This window comes from Nelumbo nucifera, chromosome 5 (assembly GCF_055504915.1).
Source record: "Nelumbo nucifera cultivar China Antique chromosome 5, China Antique-T2T, whole genome shotgun sequence".
NCBI classification, from domain to species: Eukaryota; Viridiplantae; Streptophyta; class Magnoliopsida; order Proteales; family Nelumbonaceae; genus Nelumbo; species Nelumbo nucifera.
The window spans coordinates 51136530-51155358 of NC_142653.1; the positions used below are offsets into that span (position 1 = coordinate 51136530).

The 18829-nt window shown below is 34.5% G+C and overlaps 1 protein-coding gene across 1 annotated transcript; it reads left to right on the plus strand.

Annotated features, from left to right (window-relative positions):
• The first annotated feature begins 7621 nt into the window (after positions 1-7621).
• Positions 7622-14815, plus strand: LOC104596682 (uncharacterized). Its single transcript, XM_010257934.3, has 8 exons — positions 7622-8015; positions 10073-10510; positions 10970-11060; positions 11320-11466; positions 13116-13154; positions 13241-13276; positions 13587-14023; positions 14195-14815. The coding sequence occupies exons 3-8, from the start codon at positions 11015-11017 to the stop codon at positions 14780-14782; spliced, it is 1293 nt and encodes a 430-aa protein (XP_010256236.1). The 5' UTR covers positions 7622-8015; positions 10073-10510; positions 10970-11014; the 3' UTR covers positions 14783-14815.
• Positions 14816-18829: the final 4014 nt, after the last annotated feature.

Genomic DNA, 18829 nt, shown 5'->3' on the forward strand with positions numbered 1-18829 from the left:
GCTCGAGCATTTGGGCCTTACTACATTAGTATATATAAGTTTCAAAAGGCGAACATATACATGTCTTTCGATTTCTTTTTTGAGAAAATTTTTATTTAGTATCCTGTACTTTGAGTCTAGTGTGATTTTAGTCTTCAAATTTTAAAATTGTAATAATTTATTAATTAGCAGTTAATTTACCGTTAAATGATATTTGAAAAAGATAAATGTCCTTCGAATGTTATTTTATTTTCTTTATCATCTATCTAAACGTTGATAAAAAATTAACATTCCTAAATCCTTTCTTCCATTCAAGAAAGTTACGGTCATATTTGATTGAGCATTTTGGTAATACCAACTTTCTTGAATAAAAGAGACAATAATTTGAGACTATTAATTTTTTTATCATTGTTTGAATAGTTGATAAAGAAAATTAAATGACACTCGAAGGAAGGATATTTGTATCTTTTTAAAATGTTACTTAACGATTGATTAACAACTAATTAACGGCAGGTACTGGATCATCACATTCTGAACAGATACTGAATTATCATATTTTAAAATTCGATGATTAAAATGGCACTGGACCCAAAGTACGAAAATTTTCCCTTTCTTCTTATAATTGAAAAGAAGAAGAAGAAAACAAGCTTCTGTTAGGTGGATTGATAAAAAAATACAAATATGGTAGAATGTGGGCCCGGATGTAAAATAAAACCTTAAAAGAAGCTGGTAAGGACAAAGAATAATTCGGTATCCCAAGCTACAAATAAATTGATCAAAGGCACAGGCTTGTAAGGGAAACCAAATATAATTCCAAGTTCAAGGGGTTTCTGAGGTTCCATTTGGTTCATGGTGAAGATTGGAAATAGAATTAGAATTGGAACTGAAATCCTCTTAAATGGGAATTTGAATTACCCATTCCTGATGTATGTTTGGTTTAAATGGGAATCGGAGTTAGACTCCAATCGATGTTTGGTTCATCTGAAGCTAAATCAACCAATTTTTTTAGTTTTGTATTAGTTTATTAACATTTTATTTTTATTTCTTTATTATTTATAATTATTTTATTATTTTTGTTAAAATATTTAATTAATATCTTAGTAATTTTTTATTTTGGCATTTGATGGATGATATTGAATTTGCTTTTTAATGATTTACTTGACTTTAACGATGTATTTAGTAATTCTGACTACTTAACCTGACGAATTTTAATGATTTTCATAGTTTTGACAATCCGATTTTTGATATTCGATGAGTTGCACTAAGTTTGATTTGATTTGATGATTTGATGAACTTGATTTTGATGATGAATTTTGATAAATTTAAGTTGTGCTTGTTTGTGATGTAAAACCTCACCATTGGTTCAGTTTTGTTGGTGTTTGTGGTGTAAATTAAGATCGATGTAAAACTCCACTCTATTTCAGATTTGTGGGCATTTGGATGGAGTGGAGTTTTATATCGATCGTAAATTGATGTAAAACATCACTTATGATGAGGTTTTACATTGATTATTGATGCAAAAACTACATTAAAATCAATGTAACACTACACTGATAAGCATGTTTTTTTATGTTCAACGATTCACATATTTTAAATGATTAATGTGAAACGTCATGTTGGACTTTGATTTGATAAACTTGATGATCTTGTTGATAAATTTAATGAATTTGACAATTTTAATTTTTGATATTTGATCAGTTGATCTAAATTTGAGTTGACTTGTTGATATCATGAATTTGATAAGGTTGACAATTTAGATTCTTGATATTTGATGAGTTGTATTAAATTTGATTTGGTTTCATGATTTAATAAACTTGATTTTTATGAATTTGATAAATTTGACTATTTTGATTTTGGTATTTTGTGAGCTATACTGATTTTAATTTGATTTGATGACTTGATAACATTGATTTTGATAATGAATTTGATAAATTTGACAACTTTTTATTTTTTATATTTGATGAGATGATATTACAAACTTGATTTAATGAATTTGACAATTTTAATATTTGATGATTTGAATTGATTTAATTTAATTTGATAAACTTAATTTTGATTTTTTTATGAATTTATTTGATTTGTTTTGATTATCTTGATTTGATGAATTTTGACAATTTTGATATGTGATAATTTGATTTGATTTGACTTGATAAACTTAATTTTGATTTTTGATATTTGATGAGCTGATTTGATTTAATTTAATAAACTTATTTTAATAAATTTGATTCTTGACAATTTTGATGATTTAATTTAATAAGTTGTACTAAATTGGTTCCTTAATTTTGATTGATGATTTTTTTCTTTGATAAATTTTAGTCACTTGAAAAACATGATTTTGACAAGGATTTTGATAATTGATGATTTGATGATCCTTAATAGTTGTTATTATTATTATTATTATTATTATTATTATTATTATTATTATTATTATTATTATTATTATTATCTAGATTAAAGACAAGAATGATGTAGATTAAGGGTGTTTTTGCATGAAGAAAAGTACATAACCTTGCAAAGGGAGGTGCTTATGGGGAAGATAATAGAATCTTGGTTCACTTTCCCTAGTCATAACGTAAGCACTTAGATACCTTAGGTTCGAACTTTGTTTGATTGCATTTCTTGAAATTAGGGTGTGCATCAAACAGTGAAGGGAGGTTTCACATGGAATTAAAGAAGAAGATTTTCCTACCATTTAAAGATAAGAAAAGAAGACACTGTGATGACTCTCCATTAAGAGCCTCTTAATCAAGTGAACTCCTTTTATCATGGTTTTTTTTACCCTTTTTTGCCCTCGATACCCTGATTAGGGTTTTCACCAAGTCTAGGTGTTGCCTAATTGTTTCTCATTGAAGCCATTACTAATTTTCATCCGAGTTGGACAAATTTTATCTTACTATGACCTAATGCTTTTACTTGGAGTGCCCTTTTTGGTTTCACTTGCCTTTTCAAGTGATGCAATTATTTGCCTTTATTTCTCTTTACTCACTCTTTCTCCCGTCATTGCCATAAGGGGTGGGGGACCTTGTCATCAGATATTTTGATTCCTTGTCCTATTCTTATCCTTGATCAGGGAGGTTTTAGAACTAGGACAAAACTTGGTTAAGGTTCAAGGGTAGGTTGGTTGTTGATATAGATTAGTTTATTTTGTTATGAGTTATTAGGATATTGGAATCCTTAAAATCTCTCTCTCTCTCTCTCTCTCTCTCTCTCTCTCTTCTTCTTCTTCTTCTCATCACTGAAATTTTGCTTGGTCCCTTCAACCTACTTCCTTATGCCCACTTTTGAGACTCCAAAGCATAAAAACGTAAACACACCAACCTGAGATTTGTTGAAACCCAAAATCCCCTCTCATGTGTAAATCACACAAGTAAATTTAAAAATCAATAAGAACATCAAGATCAACATTTAATACTACATAGGCTTTAGAACCTCGATCAAACATGATCCTTAGACTTAGAAAACTTTAACATAGTTACACAAACTTCAATGGTCCACCTCATCACACCAACTTTTTCTCCAATGATCCCGATCTACGCAATGTTCAAACCTTGACTCTGTGAAATAAAATCCAACATATCCATTGTCCGAAATAAACTAAGATATGATTAACCCCTAAATCCCACATTAAATCTACGATGGTTAACCTCAAAAATCCTAAGATTCTATTTCAACAACCTTAGATGAATAGAACTATATAACCAAAATCAACAAATTTTTCTTAGATCTAATACTTACATCTAATTCCTTATCTTAATCTATGCTTGCACACCAAATTTTAACTCAAAAATTTCATATCTAATTGTGTGGTCAAAGAAGATACCAATTTGATTATTATGATTAAAATGCACAAAAAGCCTAGCCCAAGCAATTAAATACCACTCATTAAGTCCAAAATCCTCAAAATAACCCACCTATCCAATTTCAAACTTAATTTCCTACATTGACCATGCAATGTTCTACTTAAAGCCTTTTTATTAATTCATATGCCATAAGTTAAAACCCTAGTCTAAATCAAAATTTTCAATCCACAAATTTGACCAATGATCCATCTCTTACATTCGATTCAAGATATTCAAAATTGTTTGTTTACCAAATTTCATCCCAAGATTATTTCATTTGACCCACTATCAAGCCAAGATTCTATTTCAACAAATTTTGTTAATTAACATACTGATGGCATTTGACCAATTAGACCTCACCACCGTACTCAGAGGTTCAAAAAACCCTAGTACATCGGGTTTCATGACCTAATTCTACTATTTGACCATTTTTGTTTCAAGCCTTCTTATTGATTGATGAGATATAAGCTAAAACCTAATCTGAACAAAATCTTTCAATCCATACCTCTTATCAAAGATCTAACCTTTCCATCAGATTCAAGATGTTTAAAATGTCTACTCCCCAAATTTCATTACAAAATTCCTTTGATTGTCCCATTATCAAGCCAAGATTTAGTTTCGGTAAACTTTATTGATTAGAGAATGTCAACCATAAATCTTCACCATATGAATCTCAATTTACCAACCAAACCTTAGCACCATGCTCAGAGACTTATTTTATGTCAAATTTCAATGACCTAATTCACTCGTTTGACCATGAGACTAGAAAATTTTCATTTTTACGTACCAGATTAAATCACCCCTTCATCTGTCCCAACTTGAAACCTTAAGAGAGTGAGAATGATGTTAGCCCTATACTTAATCTATTAAAACACATGGATCAATAAAATTGAACCTAATAGACTTAAGAAACTCAAAAACTCAAAGATATAAAACTGAAAATAAAAGTGGGTAAGAGAGTTACCTATAGCTCCTCACTTATTTATTGGTGAGGTCCACTTGATGGCTATATTATAAGCTCTTTGTAACAGCTTTATAGGTCAGGGTGCAATGAAAGCAAGACCATTAAGACAGTTATCACATGGCCGAGTGTTACTTTGACATTAATTAGTGAGAGGGCTCAACTAAGGTCATGACATTCATAATAATGACTCATCATCCAAGTGGCCTGGGGCAAAATACCAGGGAGTGACAAGATTGCCCCTGGTGTGCACATGTTCGTAGAGGATTGGTTGGACAACTTTGGGTATATCACTAACCTATCAAGAGTGAATACGCTAATATTCAATAAACATAAGGTGTGGATCCCAGGTGAACCCATGTGTACATTATCACTGATGTATCGATGCACTCTTGATAGGTTGCATAGACCTATTATAACTGTGTTGTGGTCAATTTGGTACCAAATATTGTGTGTTCATTGTTTGGTTCAAACCGTAAAATTGAACCAATGCAAACTGAATTTATTGTTTGGTTCAGTTTGCACATGAAAATGGTTTGGTTCAATTTAATATTTTGCTAAATTGCAGTTTGTGGTTTTGGTTTGACTTGATGGAATTTATAAATCAAACCAAACCATAAATTGTACATTGAAATTTTATATAGTATAAATCTATAAATATACAATATAATTATATATATAAATAGATGATGAATAAATATTATATATATGTACAATATAATGTAATATAATATAATATATCTACTTCAAATGTATAAAGCTATAAATATAATAAACTTGTTTATTTTATCATAAAATAATAAAATAAAAGTTTTAATTATTTTTTAATTTTAGGAGTATTATTTGGGCTTTCTAATTGGGTTTAGCTCAATAAAATCCCCCAAATAGTACTAGAAACCGTACCAAATTGAGTATTTCTCAAACGGTAATTTATTATTTTGTTCTGATATCTTTTCTAAACCACACCAAATTCAATCAAACACCCCTATTCTAAACCACTTGAGGCACCTAACAGTTCTTTGTCCTTTATTCCTTTTTTTAAGGTTTTATTTTACATCGGTGCTCCAAATTCAGGATCTTTGTATTTTATTTATCAATCCACCTAACAGAAGCTTGTTTTCTTCTTTATTAATTATACTTCTGTCATTTTTCCGTGCACTTGTGATAAATAATCAAAAGAATATTCTAATTATTTCAGCTTAATTAGTGTAATCATCTGCCTTGGATTTGAAGTAGTCCAAATATTTAACCAAAAATAAATAAATGAATACAGAAAACGTCGTCGAAGGACATCTACATCGTTGTCTTATTTTGTTCTTTATTATTATTTTTGTTTATTTTTTTTAATGCGTGCCTTCTCGAGCTTATATGTACGAATGTCCAAAGCCCAAATGCTATACCACAGTAACCGAGCTGCACTTCTAATTCTCCAAGCATTCAGGTGCGCTTCTTTATTCTTCTTCTAAAACCCCAAATGCATTTCAGCTACCAATCTCTCTCTTTTCCCCAACCTGGGGCAACTGGGTCCAACTCTGATTAATAGTTAAGTGGTGAAGGAGAGGTTGGGTCCAATTAGGCCAAAGATGAGCCCATCCATACCAACCCACTAAAACCAACAAAGAAATAAAACAATCAGGACATGCACCAGGAAAGCCCGAACAACAGAACAGATGCTCGGCATAATCCCATATCCGAACCCTTAATTATATAATCAAAGGGATTAAGAATTCTCTAAAACAGTCCTTCCAATTTTGCACAGGTTTCAGTTCGCGAAAACGATATTGCAGACGTTTCGACAAAGAATCAAAAGAGTTGATTTGTAGAAGATCGACGTTGAATTATCTCCCTTCTGTCGGTAAGTAGTCCTCTGCCATCTTTTCTTATGTGATGTCCAGAATTATTTATATCAAACCTGAACAATTTTGATGGATTGGATGGACCAAAAAGACAGTGGATTGGATCAATTTGATTCAAAATATTTATTAGATTGGACTGGATCTAATCTGTTTGTAATAAATTTACATCAGATTTGGTTGGATTAAGCCAAAATCTGATCTATTGATATAAGATAAGAATATAGGTATCAATAATAAATTGGATTTGGATTTAAACCAATCTAAATTAAAATGAATTTAAACAAATTAGATGATCCAAACATTAAATTGGACCGGTCCAACATGATCCAAATTATTCATTGAATTGAATTAGACATGATCCATTTATAATGAACTCATATTGAACTGAATCGGATTGGACAAAATCCAGTACAATCTACACCCCTAGGAGGCAGGAACCAACAAACTACCCGCAATCAATTCACATTAGGGGCTGGATCTGGGTATACATAGAAGATAGAACATCTCGAGTCCAATCAAATGTTGACCTCCCCATTATGGTACGGAATTGGAACAATTTGGCCGATTCAATAAAAGCTAGGGGTGAAGGGTGATCAATGATCATGGTCTGGAATAGGCCAGGTCCAGGAGGCCAAGCTTAGCACTTATCATACAGTTTAGAACCCGAACCAGCTGGGCCTGACCCAGCCCGGGATCTGGCCTGAAATATAAGCTTCTGGGCCTGGCTTCTAGGCCTATGTTTTCAATGTTATATATTAAATGTATGTGTATGATATGAAATATTAAGCCCAAGCCTAACAACTTCCAGGCGTAGATTCCTAGCTAGGCTGCAAATAGTGATCCTTAATAATAGCTTATTTTATTTGGTCGAACCAGTAGTCAGACAGGAGACCTAGAACCATACCCAAACAACTTGATCTCTGATTATTTTGTCAATATAATATGGTGATTAGTTTAGTAATAATTTATGATTTATCATCTTAAAATCTCATCAAATTGGGAAGGAAAGATCATCAACATTGTGGCCCATTTCAATGTCAAACGCTATGGTTCCTGAACTTCTTAAGTCCAACTTGAGTAACTACGACGATTGGAAAATTTGGATGGAGAACTACTTTAGAGGGCAAGGCCTTTGGAACATTGTGGAAGGAAAAGAAGGGCCATCGCTGGATGATTTCAGTAATGTTGCAGCAGCATGGGAGGAGAAGAACGCCAAAGCTCTACATGTAATTCAGATTTGTTGCGGATCAGAGATGTTCCCTCGCATTAAAGATTTGAAATCAGCCAAAGAAGCGTGGGATTGCTTGGGCAAAGAGCACAGCAAAATGTGGTACCATGTCAAGCGGCAACAGGAGATGTATTATAGTTTGCAGGAACTAGGTAAATCCTCTCTATTTCTAATCTCTCTTCAGGAGATTCTGTTATCTTATAGGACTCCAACTGAACAACTTGGTCCATAGCATCTGGAAAAGGTATACTAGTTGGTTATATCTTTAATTTGAATCAGAATTTCCCAAGCATAAAATTTAGTAGTTTTAATCGAAGATCACCTTGTATATAAATAAATAGGGTTCCCCTTTCTTAAGGTTGCATTTCGTATCATAGAAAAGACATGGAACAAGGCTTAATTCTTATCAGGATTCTTGTATCTGAACCCATATAGATGGAACAAGGCTTATATGATGCATGAAGAGGTGCTAGTAGCACTCGAAGGATGGGTAGAGTAGAGGTGGGGAGTCGGAATCTTTTCCAAGCAAAAACTCAGTGTGGGCCTAAGGCCCGGCCCAGCCCATATATAGTTTATTCTATTTTATATAAAAACTTTAAACTTTATTTTAACATATAAATAAATGTTTATGCATTGAAACGTATCAATATTTGGGGTTGACAGGTTTTTTCTGCAAGGCCTACCTTGTTTCATGATAAAATTCGCTGTGGCTGTGGTTGCAACATTTCCTTGAGACCCCCCAGTTAAATATAGACATGTCAGTCCTTTGGAATAACTCAAAACCAACATATGATCTATTTTTATGCTGTGTTTGGTTTGAAAGCCTTTTCTCTCAAAGCAAATACAGTCTTGGGGAAATGCTTTGATTGTTTGGAAAGAAATACTGACATAGTTTGGGCTGGTTTGTAGCTTCATGTGCATGACACGTTAGCACAGTTTTGGGATAAAAAAAAATAATTAGAATCAATATTATTTTAATTAAAATGACAAATAAAAAACTAAATGGCTAAGAGTCATCTGCAAGAACCTTTAAAACAAGCTTAGACCGTCTTTTTCCAAACGGCTACAGCTTTTATCCTTTGATTATTTCCATCGCAGCTGCTGTGTTCATGTTTTAATTAGGGGTCATAAGTTTAGTATTGCAACGCTTGATTATTTCCATGGCAGCAATAGAGGTGATTATAGGTTGGTAAAGGCACTCGAGCCTATGGTTTTAAATATAAAATATAAAATATATAATAATATTTTATTATATATAATATATATTATATGTGTTATATTATAATGTGCATATAATATATAATATTATTCAAATAATATATATCATCATCATCATCTAAGCCTTATAAACCAATTACATGGATTCGTTACAGAAAAAAAAAAAAGAAAAAATTATATGGAATCAGTTTCATGAATCCTTTATTGTAAATCTGCCAGAACAAAACTTGTGTCTATGCCCAGAAATTTCTAAAATGGGTCAGGGTAGGCTAAAAATGATGATCAATTAATAACCATGGTTTAAAGTATCAATACGATACTCATATCGACAGTATCATATCGGTACATAGAAACAGCCGAAACACTTTTTTTTTTAGTTTTGTTTTTCAAATTTTAATTTTTAAGAAAACTAAAAATAAGATTTTTTATTAAAAAAATGGGATTTCAAAACACCTATAAAGGGCGTATCTTTTATAAAAGATACGATATATATCAATACTTTAAACCATGCTAATAAGGATAAACTGAACGCAATAGCTGTTAAGTGGGCTACGTATGCATGTATATAATTGGGCCTGCTCGGAATGGGATAAGGTCAGGCCGAACTCAGATTGGATTTAGGCTTTCTAAAGGCTAAGCCTGAGTCCAACCTAAATTAAAAAATTTAGAAACAAGAACTTTTGAGTCCAATCCTAACCCAAGAACTGAATATTTAAGGGCTTGGTCGGTATGGGCTCAGATTGGGCCTGCCTAAATTGTACCCAAATTGCACCCCTAATTCCATAATTTCATAAGCTGCTGAACAGCTATCACTTTCAGAAATGATCCTCCTTACTCCCATTCATGTCCACGTAGACCCTCTAATCCAGTTTGGCGTTTTACCCAGCTTCCATTAATCCTCGTGCCATGCCTCATATTCATAGCATCATGACAGCTCATTTATCTCTGCTGGACAAGTTGTGTGTATATGGATGGGGCTCAGTATTTGCAGGGGAGAATGTAGGTGAAGGCCTGAGCAGATATCAGGAACTGTATAACGCTGCACTCAACGATGACGAAGAAATGCTCAGTACGTTGTTGACAACGAACAAAGAAGCCACAAGCGCCAAGGTTGACATGTTCTCCAACACTGCTCTTCACATCGCTGTCACAAAAGGAAATGAAAAATGTGTCAAAGACTTTGTTGAAGCACAGCTCAGAACAAGACCTTCGAATACAGAACTGCTTCGGACAAACGGCTTTTCACCTTGCTTCTCTCTCCGGCAAAATTGAGATCGTAAATGAGTTGCTGAAAACGAATATTCCGGAGTTGCTGTTGATTACTGAATCCACCCGTTCCAATACCAGTGCCAACACACTGAAATACAAGACTTGAAGTTAGATGCTGCGGAGGATCTTCTTGAGTTATTGATTAACGCTGACATCTACGGTAGGTAGGACTGCAACTTGGACAGGATTGGGTTGGGTCAGGTTGACAATCGGGTTAGGATTAGGGGAGACCAGATCTGCTCCTCATTCAGGGTGCCTCACACTGTCATCACACACACATCCTATCTTGCATTGGAAATGTCTCCCGTATTTATAAGTTATTATTCATGGGAGATGTTTTCAATGCACGCGTGGATATGCCTCTGAGGCGCCCATGTGTGAGGAGCAGATCCCATTCCGGATTAGGGTTGAGTTTTACCAACCCAATTTCACTTCAAGTTGTGTTAGGGTTGATCTCCTAAAGTTTAGATTAGGTCCCAACAAGTGCATTGGGAACTTCTCTCTTGTTCTTACGATGAAATGTTTGAATAAGTTCGGCTTTAATCAGGGTAAAACCCATTCGAGCAGCTTTTACAGTCTTACAATAATAATATCCCTCTACTTCTGTGCTTTATTGTAGGGGAGATATTCCGAATGCAACATTGAAAAAAGTGGTTGGAACGATATGGCTTGCCCAGACAGAAGCCGATGTGTGTTTAAATGTTTCCAATGTACGGTTGCCATGGCTGCTGGGACCCTGCGTTGGGACTAAATCCGGTCCCCTACGATTGCTATTATAGATTTGTATTATAATATTGTGACATTCTACATTTCTACCATAATCCATGTCTCTTAACATTTTATTCCTACGTAACCCTAATGACAAATTATCATTAGTGGTTTTTAAATTTTATTTTATAATTTTATATTTTATTATATATAGAGAGAGAGGTTAGTAACCATTTCTCTTTGATTTTGCATCTCTACTAGACGTTGCTCTGGACCTAATACGCAAGTGCACCGAACTATCGAAATCCGTTGAATCATGGAAGAAGGCCTTGTATCATTTGGCTGAAAGGCCCCATGCATTTCAAAGCGGAAACCATCTTGGATTTTGGGATAGACAGATATACCAATGTAAGTAAAATTTTGATGGTTATTGTTGTAATTTAGATGAGTTTTATTTAACTATTAACTCGAGTAATGAATTATCAAAGCATGATTTGTTGATTTTTTGTAAATGTCAAGAAATTGATTCTTCTAACATGCATTTCTTCATAAAACAAAGCAGAGGGGAAAAAACAGGTAAAATTTTCTGTGGGAATTATCCCAAACATACCCTTGAATATTGTTTTTTTTATTTACTCAAAATATAGAAGCATTTCTATTTTGCTAAAGTCAACCTGCAACTTTGGAAAGAGTACAAATATAAATATGTAGAGTGCAAAACATTGTATTTTGTATTGTTTTGTATATATTTATATTGTACATATTTGTATTTATATTCTTTTCAAATTAATTCTAAGATAAAGTATCTGATATGTAAGGAGGGAGGGTACTGAATGTATATATCAGTTTGGAAGAAATATAAATACAAAATACATACAAAATAGTATAAAACCCAAGGTTTTGGGTTCTAAATATTTTTATTCGTCCTCCTTCCCAATGGAGCTAACCTAAGGCTTAGATTAGGAAGAATAAGTTTTGCTAATATAAATGTTTTGTAGTTTGATGAAAAATAAGGGAAAGAGAAAAAAAGAATCAAACCCAAGCATTTACCTGGATTTGTCCTACCGTCATCGAATCCCAGATTTTTCCACTTGAGTTGGGCTTTGATTGTGGCTGTGGAATTCTTGAGCCCTGATCTTGCCAGGGCCTGACCCAACCTGACCTGAGGCTGCTAACATTCTATAATACCCATACCAATTACCCATGTATAAATGTATTAATGCTAAGTAGGATTTTCAATATATTGAGCCTGGATCGCTATCAAGGTGGACCTCTACCACACCTATGAGAAAGTATACAAATCCTGTAGGGCCTTAAAAAAGAGGCCCAGAAGTGGCCCAATTAGCCAGATCGATTTTTATCATAGACCTTGGGCTGGATATATAATTTAATAATAAATCTAGTTAGTAACTCTGTTGCTCTCTCTTCTGAAAATATCTTTTATATCCCCTATATGCGTGTATTCACATAATCGGTTGTTTCCTAATTTCATACAGCCCTATTAATTTTCCACAATATGTATATAATTAGCATGAGCCACACTCTTGGACATGTGAACATATCTGATAATTTTCTTTCGTGTATATTATTTTTCTTTCATTCTATTTCTAAATTTGCATAACCAAGCCATCCCAGGCCCAATACGGACTTACTTTGTAATATGGTTTAGTCAGTGTTTTCGAACTGCCATTGACTCAGACAGTAAGACTGTTTGGCCTGGGAACCATTCAGGTTATTGGTTCCATTTTACTCTAAACCAGGTCTTTGGCCAAAAACCCTTGAATTGGTCAATGACCCATTGATCTGGGTGGTTGAACCGTCAATCCATTCAACAGCTTTTCATCTTCTTTTGCTTTAATTATTTATTATTTATTGTCAGAACAGGCTGTTCGTTCGAACCATTGACCCAGAAACCAGTGTCCAGAATGGTTCTGATTCTGGGTTGGATCAGATTTGGGCCCAAGGTCCAGACGTTATTGTAAAGCCCGGTTCGCCTGAATGGGTCATGACTCATGAGACTCCAGTAGTCTTCTAACATTTTTATATTTGTTCCACAGGGATTCAAATAGAACAGGAATGCAATGGTTTCACCCAATGTGAGTTCCATCACCAGCCCCCAACCCCCTGTTTAGCAAGATAGATGTATCAACTAAAGGCTAACCTGGTTGGCTTTGTATTGCAGTGAATTGCTTCTTTTGGAAAAGTCTAGCTCAAATAGGTAAAGTGTACATAAGAAAATGACATCAATAAGATAATCCACTTGGAATATAACTGTAAATGTGTACATGTAATGCATACATACATACGTAGATACATCCCTTTTCTCTTGTTCTTTATACTTACTCTTCCCCTTGTGTGGTGATGAAGAAATATGAACTGTGACTGAAATCTTTTATGATCTACAATTCAAGACTTATCCCAATCTAAACTTGCTTGAATGAAGATGAAATTGCAGAAGTAACTCTATTTCTAGAACAAGATAGGAAAAACAATTTTCTAAACTAGTTCTCTGTCTCTTTGCATCACAGAACCGAGTCTCAAGAAAGTATGGGAGAAGAAGTTGATGCATATCCAAGCACATACTCTACTTGAGCACCTCGTTCATAAAGTTATAAAGTTAGATAACCAACTTGAAGTGGCGAAGTTACTTGCATCATCACTTTCTGTTGCAGCAAAATTTGGAGTAGTCGAGTTCTTTAACGTTGTTTTCCAATCTTATCCTCCTATGCTTGGATATTTTGGTTATACTATGTTGAGTATACTTCAAAATGCAATAGTAAACCGGCAAGCCAAGATTTTCCAGTTCTTAAAGAAGACATTTGGATCGGCAATAGCCATCGGAAATTACAGAGATACTTCGAAGGACACAATTTTGCATTCTGCTGCGAAATTGTCAACTTCCCCTCAACTCAACAGTATTCCTGGAGCAGCTTTACGGATGCAGAGTGAACTCCAATGGTTTAAGGTGAGATTTCTTGAGCACTCTTTGGTAAAGGAATTGTAATATTATAGTATCAAAGCATACACAAATGCATATATAAAATAGTTTGGAGTTTTTCCTGAATCTTTTCCTTAAAAAAATTTATGAAATTTTAATTATTTTTCTTTATATTTTCTCTTTCTCTTGTTATTGTAGGAAGTGGAAAAGATAGTACCACCTCATTTTGGGAACCTGAAGAATTCAGAGGACATGACAGCCCAAGCTGTATTTACTAAAGAGCACAAACACCTGGTTGTTGAAGGAGAGAAATGGATGAAGGAGACAGCCACATCATGTTCACTTATTGCTGTGCTCATTGTCACAGTAGCTTTTGCTGCTGGCTTTACTGTACCAGGTGGATATAAAGACAATCAAGGGATCCCAGTTTTCCTGGGGAGTAACTCCTTCAAGGTGTTTGCGATATCAGATGCTCTAGCATTTTTCTCTTCCACAGCCTCATTGCTCATGTTCCTTTCCATCTTCACTACACGCTACACTGAAGAAACTTTTCTAAATGCATTGCCTCGCAAGCTGATATTCGGAATAATGATGCTATTCCTCTCTGTGGCTGCGACTATGGTAGCTTTTAGCGGTGGCTATATTATCATGTTGGACAATCAGTTTCCTTTGGTAGTCGTTCTATTGGCTTTGCTTGCTTTTGCTCCTGTTACTGTCCTTGCTCTACTGCACATTCCACTATTTGTAGAGGTGGTGCTTTCCACATACAGGCATCCATTTTATTGATTGTAATACATAAGTCTTGAAAGTAGAAAACCTATCCACTTCTGTTTAAATGAATTTGGTTTTACTTTATATCATGAAAAAAGCTTCTTCATCAAAATAATTAATTGTAGGCAATACTACAAGAGGTAAAAATTTTGAGAAAATAGATTTCACCATTTTAATTATTTATGCCAACTGCAAGTAGGATTACTACAGAATATATTGTTTGACCACATTTTTTTTTTAACATTGTAATAAAAAGATGACCAAACCATCTTAGGGCCTGTTTGGCTCGCAAGACAGAATAGCAGTCTGGAATCAGAATTGGAATGGGCCATTCCGATTCCAACTGTTTGGTTGGGCGAATTTGGAACCCCTTTCCCTTGGTCATTCCCTCCCCCTCCCATGGAATGAAATCCCATTCCAGTTGATTACTATTTCCATTCTGATTCCTATCTGACCGGTTTTGATTGTGAGAGATTTCAATTCTGATTCCAATTCCAAAATTGACTGTAAACTAAACGGACCCTTATTAAAAGAATTCAAGATTATTGAAAGAACTAAAGACTCATGACTAAATTTGATCGTGAGTTAACTTTTGTATTTATACTAGAATGGAAATGGATGGGGTTAAATAAAAATTTGGTTAGATTTGGGTTGGAAAATTTAAGTTTAGATATCATCAGATTGATTTCGGTCCAAGGTTCATATATGTTTTCCCACCCAACCCATCTAATTTACAAACCCTTGTTTGATTGGAGAGGTTCAAAAGATTTCCAAAGATATTTAATAAGAAATAAAGGATTTACTGGGGGAGGGGAGATGTTATAAACCTTGACTTTAAGACATAAGAAGGTTTTTGTGAGGAGACATGTTTGTAAATTGAGATTTATCAGACTTTATGATAGGAGATTAAGAAAGTTAATTTAAGGGCCCATTGGTTTACTGGAATAGGGTCTGTTATCAAATTGGGATTGGAATTTCCACATTTTGAGGGACTGGCCATTCCCTCCCCTCCCTTGGGAATGTGGTCCTATTCCAGTTGTTTTCAATTCTGATTCTGATTTCCGTTTGGATCAAATAGGCCATGCGAATTGATCATTCTGATTCCAATTCCGAAGGGATTTCAGTTCCAATTCAGACCACAAACCAAAAGGATTAGAATTTTTTTTGCTAAATTCTATATGGTGAAAGACCCTTGTCCTCCACATACTCTTTGTATGTATAGATTATCAATGTACAATTTGAATTTGCTAAATTCTATATGGTGAAAGACCCTTGTCCAATGCCAAAATATTTTTAATACTGTCACAGGAGCCCAAACAGTAGATTCATGAGCATATAAAGCCAATTGATCTAACTTATGTGCCACATGATTTCCTTTTCTTCTGTCATGGCTAGGAATGGCAATAAGGTGATTTTGGGGCAGGGCACCCACTCCCTATCCTCACCACATGGCCAAAATTCCCTACCCCGTCCCTGCTCCATCTCATGTGGTGGAGCAGGTTCGGGGGGAGTGCCCTGCCCCCTAGTGGGGGAGGGGAATTTTCGAATTTTCCATTCTTCAAGTGAATCACCTAAAAATACATCATATTTGGGGGTATTTTAATTTAAAACTCCGTACCCCATCTTCCCTCCATCTTCAGTGGTGGGGTGGGAGTGCCCTACCCTGGTGGGGATGGGAAATCTCTGAATTTTCCCCGCTCCAAGTTATTCATCTAAAAATACATCATATTTGGGGGCATTTTAATTTAAAAATAGGATTATGGAAATTTATGGGTATTTTAAAATTTACATTATGGATCCTTAAGGTCTTAAGAATTTTGGGAAACATAGGGTTTTTTGAAATCTAGTTGTTCCACAACCCCCTCAAACCATCATCCAATCAAGATTCTAGGTCTGATTCGAGTAAAATCCGGAGGGAGATGAAAAGCTATTGCCTTAGTAAAAAATCGACTGACCTAGATGATTGGACCATTGACCCATTTGACCCAGTAACTTGGTCACGAGTTGCATGCTAAATGTGTATGCAAAATTCGGAAGGTCATAACTTTGTAAACTTCGGAAGGCCATACACTAAATGTGTATGCAAACTTCAGACGCACACTAAATGCGTCCCAAGGAGCCTTGCCCCACTATTTTTGCCAAAAAAAATCCTTTTCTGGCCTCAAATTTCAATTTTAATATTTTTTTACAAATTAAAAGTTAACAACTGAATTAAAAAACATAAATTAAATGTAAAATAATACAAATATTTCATATAAAACATAATTATATATGATTTATTGTTAAAATACATGTTTATACATACCTATACACACAAATATATGTATGTATATATGTATGTATGTATGTATATATGTATGTATATACGTATTACTGATATGGCATGGTCTGATTAATTCGACTCAGATGATCGAACTAGTGACCCACGATTCAGAGGCAAAAACAATTCAACCTTTGAATTGGCTTTTTAAAATACTGTATTCATTTTTTTTCCATTTTATTTTAAAAATCAAATGGAAATTGTTGCAAAGGCCAAATACTTGCAATGAAGTCTGTACCTGAGTAGTAGCTATTATAGAAGGCAGGAAGAAAATACCCTATATATTAATTGGTTGTGCTAGCAAATGCCATTGAACCTATATCCTTATAATTGTTTCATATACTTATCTCATTACTAAAAATTGACATGCATATGTATTTGTGTTGGGGTTTAGCTAACATGGGAGTTGTGCTAACATACTTGGGCATTACTACGAGTAGGCCCAGCGGCCTAAGCCGCATTCTGGGTCTAAAGTCTTCGGATTGGGCTTGGGAGACCCTAAACAAAAGCCTGTCCCACCTGTTGCCTCGCACCTTGAACTGTCCATTGCCTTATATTTCCTATTTATTTTGAGGAAACTAAAATCGAGATGACTTGAAGCCATTGATTTTTCTGGGCCTAAAGTCTTATATAATTGTGATGATCATGGGCTGGGCCAAGCAGGATTTTTACACGGCTGTAACATAATTTTGAGTGTCCGGGCCTAGCCTGGCCCACATACACCCCGACCTTATGGGCTGGGTATTGCGGACCCAGGCAGATATAATCAACCCTACTCGGGACTTGGGCCTGGGTATACCCCTGATTCTGTCGAGACCTAACACATTGACAACCCTACACCAAGCATACCTTTTGGGGGTAATGGGGGATTTATTTACAACCATCAACCTATCTTAATGAATTATTTAATCATTAAAAGATATCCGAAGTTTAACAGCTTTTATTGTCCCGTTTGATTCGTGGGAATAAGGGTCTGGAATTGGAATCGAAATAGGCTATTTCGATTTTATCTATTTGGTTGGATGGAATTGAAATCTTATTTCTATTTCTGATGGAATGACATTTCCTCATTTGAGGGAATGCCCTTGCCCTTGAGAATGAAATCTCGTTTCTGCTGTTTTTAATTTTCATTCTCATTTCTGTTTTAATCAAACGGACTAAGGAAATAGACCATTCTGATTCTAACTTCGAAGGATTTTGATTTAGTTTCTCATTCTGGTTCCGAGTGCGAAACAAGCGGACCCTAAGGTTAGACAATTTCTCTGATACCGGAAGGATGTGATACAAAGTCATTGTATAAGAGGTTTCAACTGGTTATGTAGGTTTACAATTCATGGGTAGATGCGGTTGCCATTAGAGTTTAAGCAGTGAGAAATGATTAGAGTTTAACGGGATTCATAAAGCTTTACCCCATATAGCTAGGACGACTTATTCTGGGCATCTCAAATGGTCTAATTTCAGAACTTTACAATGAAAAAATATGTTTTCTTGAATACATATTTGAAGTTTTGATCTGATACCAACGTTAGAAAACTGGAAAAATCAACTATACAAGCAAATTACTAATGACAGTAACAATTGTACTATAAAACCATGGACTAAATCCAGTCTTTTACCCCTGAATAAAGTTCCTTGGTGTCTAAGGCTGGCATGGTCCAATTCAAACCATTTGGCAAGCATTCAGAAACATAAATAATAAGAACTACTTCATATTTTCTTCTTTAGTTTCATATTTATCTATC

Bases quoted from the DNA above. Each gene is read 5' to 3' on its own strand.
- LOC104596682 (XM_010257934.3), top strand. From the start codon at position 11,015: ATGGCTTGCCCAGACAGAAGCCGATGTGTGTTTAAATGTTTCCAAT. The intron at 13,155-13,240 runs GTGAGTTCCATC...TTTGTATTGCAG, and splicing joins ATGCAATGGTTTCACCCAAT to TGAATTGCTTCTTTTGGAAA. The intron at 14,024-14,194 runs GTGAGATTTCTT...TTGTTATTGTAG, and splicing joins GTGAACTCCAATGGTTTAAG to GAAGTGGAAAAGATAGTACC.